Genomic DNA, 10,517 nt, shown 5'->3' on the forward strand with positions numbered 1-10,517 from the left:
TATGTGCAGAGGCGGTGCTCTCTCGCTCTCTCTGATAAGAGTAAATGAAATGCTTCTTTTCAACCTTCCTATCTGGGCCACGGCATGAAATACGCCTTGCTTTGTAAAGCAATGGAGAGGAATGACTTGTGACCTACAAAAAAAACCCCGCAGATAACTATTTATTCACTTATCTGTGTATTTACTGTTGGCATTGGACGTTTTTACGCTCGCCATTCTGGGTATGGGGATTATGTGCTGGCAATTTTATTTCCAGGCCTATATAATAAATACTGATAGGACCAAAACGCAAAACTTTTAACATTTTACAAAAGCATAGCCTATATATGTTTATCACCATTGAACCATTATACTTTGTATAGCCTATACTTTTTTATTCGTTTATTATTCCACTTCTCCCCCTTTTCTGCTCCCGCATGCATGGTCAGCCCTCCCAGATGAAAATGTGCAAACTGTTGACAAACTAGCTTCGTTTAAGATGGAAGAACAGAGGAACGGATCTATATATGGGGAACAGCCATGCACAACCATGAGGGGTCATTATCATTTTCTGTTATATTATATTTAATTATCCTTTATGGAAACTGACTTATAAATCCGAGCACCTCCTTAATGTGTGATTGATTCACTGTATCTTTCCGGGAGAAAAATGCAGAGATATAAAGAATATATTTTTGGGATCCCCCATCCAGATAATAAGGTCCATTCGCCCCCCCCCCCCTCCAAAAAAATAGCAAATTGCAACAAACGTTGCAATTTCTCCATTAAAATAGCCCACCACAGCTGCATGCAGGACGTACAAATTACTTTTCACTGAAAACGCGTAATTGGAAAGTTGCTGGCAAGAATACAGATGAAGGAAATTGCCTTGTTCAAACAATTAGATTTCTGAGATGTGCAAGTCAGGGCGTTTTGATTTTGAGAAGGATGGAAAGTTTTTTACGTTTATTTTATTATATCGAAAATGGCCCGACAAAATCACGATGAGGAATTTAACTTAGAATATTTTATTGTCTTCAGATTAATCATTAATGAGAAAGCATTTAGCCTAAATGATATCTATACCATAATAGACCATCATGTTGATTGTATAGGCTATTAATACATTAATAGCATTAAATCATGCTCAGATAAAATGAATACCAAAACATAGGCCTATTAGGCTATATGTATACATGTAGTATAGCCTATAACACTTAGGCTTAATTCCAAATATATGCGAGCCTAATCAGACTTCATGGTTTCCATTTTGCAATATTGTTGAAATTGAGTTTATGTATAGCCTACTGCAGTCCTATACCTTTCTTTTCTTTTTTGCAGACATTCTGGCATATATTGCGCACTCCAAAGTTATACCTAGGCCCTCCCTACTTAATATTCAACTCATTATTTATTCAACGAAAATCAAACTCATTATCACTGTCTGCAATTATCTCAGTAATATTTACTGTCACAAAGTAGCCTAAATAGTTCACTCTTTTAAACTATTTGCACATTAGCCAATTAGCCCATTGACGAACTAAGTAATTGTTCACTGTTCTTTATGATATTTTATTTTGACATTTGCTATTAGGCTAGGCTATATTATTTAGGCAATCATATTAATTTATAATTGAACGAATGAGCCAAATGAATGGAACAGAAAGGTATTCTAATTGAACAAGTATAGCCTATGATCATCAACCTAATGTTTTTTTGTTGCTGTTACAATTTTTCAAGTTTGAGCTCCGCATGCACTCTCTCGGTGACGGATAGAAACATTACATCGAGCACAGCTCTTCGCCTTCACACTCTGCAGATTAGTAGGCCTATTGGTACGTTACGGTAGACAGCACAGAGAGAGAGGGGAGGGGGTGAAACGGACAGCCAGACATTTTTCACGCGTCACAGTCGATTCCTCACAACCTCACAACCTTTGACATTTTTGTGTAATCGTTTTAAAGCGCCTCTCGGATTTGACATATATAACTTTAGCTCCGCTATACCGTCAAACTCCGGATCATACGGACCGTGAAACGGACCGTGCAACCATGGTGTGTGGGTCAGCGGATGGAGAGAGCGGAGGAAACATGATTCGTTCTAGCTTTTTGAGATGTGTTTAATCCATGGTGCTATAACGCACCGTACGAACCTCTGTCATTTCACATAACGGCGGGGAGCGTTCAAAAACGGCTAAAGTAACCCCGGGGGATTATTGAATAGCCTATATGCCTATACTCATTGAGAGACAACTCAAGGGTAGACAACAAGGCAGTGCAGGCTGGCCAGCATGTGCAGGGCGGCGAAAATAGAATCCTGATCTGAACCACTTCATTTGCTATAGCCTATAGGACAACTTTACTAACATGCAATCGTTAAAAAGCTCCCTGGCCGAAATATGAGCTATAATGAATCCAACCAACTCGCAAACTGAAACCTAAATGTGCGAGACACTATAGTGCGTCTTAAAAAATATAGACTATAGGCCTATATACCTCATTGCTGTTTGGTGCCTGCTGAAATTGTATGGCCACACAAAATAGCCTAAATATCGACAATTATAGGCATGAAGCAACATTTCACTGAAGATAATATAGGCTACATCAGCTGCAGTGCCATGTGGCTGCATCATGCATATGGCTCTGCATGTATACACACGACACGTGAAAGAAGTAAAGGAGCGCATGGGAAAACGAAGTGACCTCATGCACGCCCCGTTGCCCGCCATGTCACGAATGAGTGATCCAGTCCATTCCTGTCCTCTGTGGCCACGACGGGCCGTGCATGTGCTGGAAGACCTCACAAGCACTCTGGAGATCCGTACACCTGTAATAGTGTGCAGGCTGTGTCTGTGTAACCTGCTTAGGCGTCGAGGCTGTTTGTGGTTTCACAAAAGCGGGTCAAGTTCACCTTTTAGTCATGCTTTGTTACCCCTGTGCACCTTCCTTCAATATCTCTCTCTCTCACTCTCCGCCCTAAGCACGCACGCACGCACGCACACACACACACACACACACACACACACACACACACACACACGCGCGCGCGCGCCTCCTTAAGCATAACTCTTTCCTCCTTCCATCACCACGTCACAGCAATGCAATATAGAGCTAACTAACTCCTCATTTATACAAATGAGTTTCCACGTGCTTTTGAATGAACTATATATGACTCGTGTTCAATTGTCACAATATAGACATGATATATAAAACGAGACATCCCAGTATATAGTTCACGATATAAAAGTTCCACGAACGGCATGTGCACCAGACGGGGTTGTTGTTTGTTGTCACAGTGGGTCAGTTAGTAGGCTATAGTTACTTACGGTGCATCGCCGCGAACGGGTCGTGCTTACAGTGAATCTCCATCAGTCTGTGTTGTGGGTGGTGGTGGTGGTGGTGGGGGTGAAGGCCCCTTAAGCCACCTGCCAGTTCAGGATGAATCTTGAATCTTGAATCGGTTTATATACCGAAAGGTCTTGAAGCTCCAAAAATGCAGGGAGAAGTTCCTTTGAAAAATGTTTGCTCACTTATATATAGACTAGCTATATATATCCTAAAAAAATAATTTAAAAACAAAACAAAAATAAACAACGTTTTGATCAATAAGTAGGCCTAAAACGAGCACCCGTGCGTAAAAGTATAATGCATGCCCAATTGAAAGAGTGTAAAAAAAATTCTTCTGGAGATGAATAAGAGGAAGGGGGGATGATTGAAAAAATAACGTCAGGCAGGCTCATTCGTGTATAGTCCAAAGCCCGGTGCACCCCCCTTACGTCCTCTGCTTTGGTGCCTCGAAAACCATAAAATAGAAAACATACAAAACGGTGCTCATTATTGTCTCCGCTGCTTATTTATAACGACTATAGCCTGAGTCCACGAGGGGAAAAGTTGGGGGAAATAATATGGCATCCGAACGGGTAATATTTCCCCCCGTATATAATGGAATCCCCCTCACCCTCTCTCTTTCTCCCTCTATCTCTCCTTCTCGGTCCGTTGGCCGTGACCCCTGAACTATAATTGAACCAAATGGAGGCGCAAAGAAGACACGAGCACTTGGCACTCCGAAACGATAGAATAAAACTCTTTCTTCGATATGATGTGCATCTAGAACCTAAATTTGTACAATTCTATTCATTGCTAATCCACGGTCGTGGTGCATGGTCCAATTCATTCACGGCACATTCTCGGGCTATGAATCGTCCACGGACTTTAAATAAGGTCTTGATAAACTCCCATCAGTGATGCATGTGGAGGAGATACGAACGAGTGCGCGCATCTTGTAGTGTCATATCCACAGTGTAAAAAAAAAGAAGGAAAAAAAACAACTTTGCATGTAATTAAAAAAAAGAAGAAGAGTAAAGCTATTCAGGCTGACTTGAGAGTTCCGCTTGTTTGCACGACAGGTATCGCTCTGCTCTCTCTGTGATGTCCAGACGCACTGCCATAAGGATTCCCCGTGGTATATGTGTGTTTGTATATTGATTTCTCCGGGTGGGAAACAGAAAACAAGCAGTCCTGCCAAACGCACCGGGTATTTGTTTTTGTCCAAAGCTATATACCGCTCTCCCACATGCAGTGACTCGTTGGAGCTGTGAACCCTGCCGTCCCGCTCAGAGCGCCAGCGACCACAGTGGCGCACGCCGCGTTTCAGGACCTGCTCTCGTGTGGACAGCGCCAGCGCTCCGGCTCCGTGGAACTACCCACATGCGCCGGAGCCCGCCTGTCACTCACAGCCGAGCCTGCCAATCAGAAGCCCAAGTTATGGCCACGTCACCGAACACTCCTGATAGGATCAAATGGGGTTTGCCTTCATTGGCTGGTATAGAAAATCCTGTGGGCGAATGACGCGCGCTGCGAATAGCGAGCCGACGAATGGGGAGCCTGCATGTGAAGCGACGCGGGGTTCAGGGACTAGATGATCTTATGTTTAATTTCAATTAACCAAGGTAAAAACCTAATGCCTTTTATACCCATTTACACTCCATTTATTCATGTCAATGTTAGATGTTTAATTAATAGAGTATTACAAAAAAAAGGGGAAAAAGAGGCTTATAGTTGCAGAAAGGCTTTACAAGAGAAAATGCCTAGGAATTCAAACATAATTGTCCGTCTATGGCCCCAGGCCTGCTGAAAAAATATAAATATAACGAAAACAGCAATTTCTTATATGTTAAACCTAAAATGCATTATTTTTGCTTTCTCAAAAAAGAAAGTAGGCCTATGTAATCTTAATGGAGTGAGAGCTGTCAAATGTTATGAACACTGGCATATAAAATGTAGCCCCCTGTACAACACAACGTTATAAATCTTTAGCTTCGAGGAGAGAAGAAGAGGCTGATGCATATGAAACATGCATTTTTACACTCATTACTTAATTGATTGCGGATCCAAACTGTGCCAATTTAATGAAATGCGATTGGCAAGCATCACATTTACACTCAAAATGGAGAGGGATTCGATTCGCGTTCGTCCCACCTGACCTGAGAGGGCATATCTAAGCCTCGCTCCTGTAATATTAACCACACAAATAGCCTAAAGCATGGACCAAATTAACGAGCGTTATTTCCCCTCTTCCTGTTCCTCGACCATTCTTTAATCATTTCGGCTCCCTGCTCGGTGCTTTATATATATATATATATATATACTATTCAGCCTCCGATTTGACCAAATAAGCCCCTATATAATAAATACTATGTGCATGTTAAAGTTAAATGCATTCTGATATGCATGTAATGCTCATAATAACACCATTTAGGATTCTGTCTGTCTTTATTAAGCTGCAGTATATATACAACAGCCAACAGCACTCCACAAAGCTGCACAACAACAAACAAGTATTTTATACGCAAATATATTAGGCAGTGTTTTGTAAAATGCTGGCTGGCAAGGCCTATAGGTCTACATCATGGTTAATATGGGCGTCATTTAGATGAATCTTTAAGATTCTGCACTTTCTTCAGGCTTCACTATAGGCTTTACATTTCAGTGGCTGATTCTGCAGAACTTCTCGTATAGGAGTCTATAAGCATAAAGAACCGTCTGCTTTCAAATCCAAAGAAAGGAAATATGCCACAAACTCGTCTCACACATAGTCATAAATCAATAAATCATGTTTTCAACAATTGAAGCAGGATTCCCATTTCTTATTAAAATATGTATATATTTTTTAAAATACCATGTGTATATATATATATATATATATATATATATATATATATATATATATATATATATATATAGGCAGGCCAAGGCTATTTGGAAGTTTATTGAATGGACCACGAGGGGGCGATCAAACCTGATCCCTCTCACCCCCACCGCCACCACACACACACGCACGCGCGCTGCGCATGCACGTGCTAAACACACCAAGTTTTGTGTTTGTTGCACAAGCTTTGCCTTATAGCATAGGTCCCCGAATATTAACCCTATCAAGAGAAAATAGATTCAAGAGAATCATGCCAAACAAGACAAGAATATAACTCCATTTGAATTTCCGAGTTGGCAATGAAATAATGCCCGAATCTTCAACAAACGCACCAAATATGATTTCAGTTCTTCATTGATCTCGTTCTTCCACTTGCTCTTTAATCCACTGACAGAAATAAAGTAGGCTACACACCCTGAAACATTCACACTAATCCTCATTCATATTTCACATCATTGTATTGCGTATTCATAAGGCTTTATGCACAACACGGAGGAGCAGACCAAGATCATTTAAACTTAAAGGGATGGTGTGACTGTGACCTGACTATAGTGCAGACTGAGGGACTGAGGAAAGACTGTTCATATAAACTTGTAGCCTAAATTTTAAACTGTACCTAAATTGTTAAATTATAGATATGAGAGGAAGCAACAATGTATAGCCATATATATTGGCCTCGCATGCAACTTCAAGATCTGAGGTTATATTTCACAATGTTGAACCTGAAAACAAAAACAAATGGACTTATATCATTCTAGTTTTCATTTTCACTATCTCTGTCTTCCAAGTTCCAACCCAGCTCTGATTTGATTATTGCAAGAAAGCCTGTGCACGTTCCTCCTCCTCCCCATGTGCACAGAACCTAATTGCAGCCCACATTCTCCTTCCTTGTCTCTTCGATTTGCAAATGAAATGCATAAAGCAATTAAAAAAAGCCAAACACAATCAATCATGTATACAAATTGTTGTTGCTTTAGGCTTGGAAATTTAGAGAAAACTTCTATCAGGACGACTTTAATCCGGGGTCCAAACCTATTACCATATTTCATTACCTCTGCGATGCTTTCTCGTGTTGAAATTGGGAGAACGTGTCGTGAAGGATGGTAGTGGTTGGTGGTGGCTGGTGGGGGTATATTTTTTAAGCATTAGTACAATTCGGTTGGGTTGTGAATGATAATCAATTGGAGGCAAATTGGAGGGAGTGATATTTAAGTATATACCCCCTCTCCTTTCCCCCATTTCGTTCCCTGAATTCCCTCCATCCGCAATGCAAGCTCTGGTGCTTTGCTTTTGCGCGTGAGCTTTGAACGAAAAAGCAATGAAAAATTAATAGCGCATGTTAACTCCGCGAGCTCGTTTATTACACGCCCGCTGACTGTAAACATAATGAGAAAGCTCCCATATCTCTTCTTAAGTTTTCATTCGTTATAAATATATAAAAGTCATAACTAATAAATGAAGTATAGCCTATACGGACCAGAGAGTGAACCGCCTTGGATGGATTCAGGCCGTAATCTCACGTCAAGCAAGTAAATTATCACTAAATCAGATAGGCCCAATCTGATATTTATAATCGTTAACTTGGTGATGGCACCATTCAAAACTAATATGGGACTTGTTAGTTGAAGTTGGCCTATAGGCAAGTACCTTGCCTTGACTTGACTTGCCTTGAATCACCCTATAGGGTCAAACTATAGGCTCATTAGGCTGGTATCGACTATCGGCTGTTTTAATTGGAAATTAGCATGTCATCTCATGATCAGATACAGCATGCTTAAGGCAGCATAGGGGCCATGTCCGAGTGTTGGCCGATCAGGACACTGCATGCAGGTTCTCAGTCACACATTTTCATGTCAAAGACCCACAAATTAATACTTCATGGACACCCTTCTGAAAATATTTTGTGTCAGCCTGCCTGCAGGGACCCCCATACAAGATTCGTGCATTGTCAAAAATGTTTCAAATACCGGCAGTCTTTTCAATATTTTTGTTAAAATAAGCTACACATCCCAGATCCCATTGCAAAGTTTTGTGAGCTTGTATCGGCTATTTATAGATGATATAGGGTTGGTTGGTTCAAATGAATATAGCGAATATAGCTATAATATAGCTAATATAGCTATATTCATTTTGCCTGGGGGACCCCGTGGAACCCACTACAAGAACACCAGGGCAGGAGGGTCCCCGGACCTCACTTTGAGAAGCGCTGCATTATAGGACATCCCAGGTCCGTTTCCAGAGAGAGCTGCAACCTAATTGGACGGAGCAGTGACCTATTAGGCGTGGTTCTGTCTGAGGCATGCACGCCATGCAGGAAATGGTGTTGCTTCAGCAGCACTGCAGATTTACATCTCTCTCCAATTCAAATCATGTAAACACAAGCCACGTAAACATGCAAGTGAGAGGACGCGGAAAAGTTTATGATGATATAGCCTTTACACATTGTCATGGGAAACTTTTAACTCGGATTAGTTCCAGTCAAAACGTTAGTCTTATAAGTAGGCTACTATATGTGTAGTTAGTTACACCACATGTAGCCGATTATAATGACATGGCACTAATTTATTCCAACGTATGTTGACAAGATGATTAATCAATCACCAACCAATTACGCAGTTATCAATACTTTGTTTTGTCTATCAGGCCGATAGGCCTATACGGACCTAATTTCCGCAACATCGTGACAGAATAAAAAGCTCTTCCATCTTGGACAGCAGGTATAACCTTCAATGTTAGTGGTCTACATTAATATATTGTATCGTTATTTTTAGGAAGGCCCTGCATGGAAGGCTGAAGAATCGGTAAAGACTGAGACGCAACAATCAGTACATTTCCCTTCCAAATTGAGAGGCTGATGAACTGCCTACATGCAGTTTCTAAACGAGAAACGACATTTTATCAATGCAGGCGCAGCAGGCAGCAATATGAAATTATGTGATAATCCATTGGGGTCGATGGCCTGTTCAGTTGTTGTTCCAGACCCCGCTGTTATATGAATAGGCCTATAGAAGATGAACCTGTTGCATGGAGACATCCACACAACATGCATGCGGGCCCATAATGGACTCACTAGGCCTGTTTGGCCACAAGACGATAAACAAAGAGACAATTGGTAGACTTGGTAAACATGTTGCATGCCACTGTATGTCAGAATTGATTTCAGAATTGATTTCCTTATTTATTTATTTATTTATTTATTTATTTATAAAACATTTAAGAACAAGCAACCATACCATTTAAATATCAAGATTAATATGGCATGCTTGTGCACCTTCATTATAGCTAAAGTTATATCGAATAGCTTATGCATTTATTTCCAAATGATATAAGTCAGTTTGCAACAAGCCACAAAACAAAGATGTTCAACTTGACTCTGACTTTCAAACAGCATCTTCCACTCACAAACTCATCTATCCCAAGTCTCTTTTGTTTCTTCACTATACATGAATTAAGTTATTGAATGATTAAATAAACAACATAAAGCATTGGCTACAGGCCTACTGTAATATACAGTATAGGATGGATGCTGTATTAAATGATGTATTCGCAGTATTTCAAACTGGCCTATAGAATTAGAATAGTAAAAAATCTAGACCTATAGGCCTACAATAATGGAAATCTCTTCAATGACAAACTTTGTTGTTTGTAGGCCATGGCTGATAATGTGGAAAATAGAAAAACACATTCAACTAAACTAAATATCAAATTTGTATCATTGACCTGCCCTATACTTCAAAGGATACGAAATTTAACTTCCAGTTATATTGTTTTATCGTTTATTAGTCTAACAAATCAGCCAACAGGCTGATAAGGGGAAAACAAAGAAAATAAAGGTAATCGTCTCGAAATCGGCTATAAAAGTTTCCAAAGAAAATAACTTCGATGTAATATTTTTGAACCAATAAAAAGTTTCTACCGCCTTTGAAGATCATCATGCAGAGCAGAGATAAGTATATAGAAGTGAGCTATAGTGAATGGAGTGCGGCCCGGCCGGCCCGGCCCCTACCTGCTCTCCCAGCCTGCAGTGCTGAAGTCCGGGGCTCCTGCTCCATGTTCCTCCGCTTAGAACGGAAGGGGGGGGGGGGGGGGGGCGATGGAGAGAGAGAGAAAAAAAAGGAAAAGAACAAAAAACTTTCTCTGTCCCTCTCTCTCCCTCCCTCCCTCTCTCTCGCTCCCTCTCTCTCACACACACTAACACACCGTTTTCCCCCTTCTCTCTTTTCTTCTCCTCCGTGCTACAGTACTTTTTGGGCAAGTTGTAGGTTGAAATAATTCGACCCTTCCGCTCCCTATTGCACTCGTGCAAGTGTTCAGTCAGCTGCAACTAAACG

General features: G+C 40.8%; 1 protein-coding gene across 2 annotated transcripts in view; it reads right to left on the bottom strand.

The window, feature by feature from the left end:
• pax5 (paired box 5) overlaps window positions 1–10,238 on the bottom strand; it is a gene marked incomplete at both ends in the record, with an annotated part of 62,934 nt that extends 52,696 nt beyond the window's left edge. Inside the window, one exon of one of the 2 annotated variants that reach the window (XM_080760556.1) lies at window positions 10,193–10,238. In XM_080760556.1, the coding sequence (XP_080616682.1) occupies window positions 10,193–10,238 (46 nt within the window). Of the gene's footprint in view, window positions 1–3,304; window positions 3,348–10,192 lie in introns of those variants that run through there. The other variant, XM_080760557.1, reaches the window with a different exon arrangement.
• Window positions 10,239–10,517: the final 279 nt, after the last annotated feature.

Source organism: Protomyctophum bolini (genome assembly GCF_963924005.1).
Source record: "Protomyctophum bolini genome assembly, chromosome: 3".
Lineage (NCBI taxonomy): Eukaryota > Metazoa > Chordata > Actinopteri > Myctophiformes > Myctophidae > Protomyctophum > Protomyctophum bolini.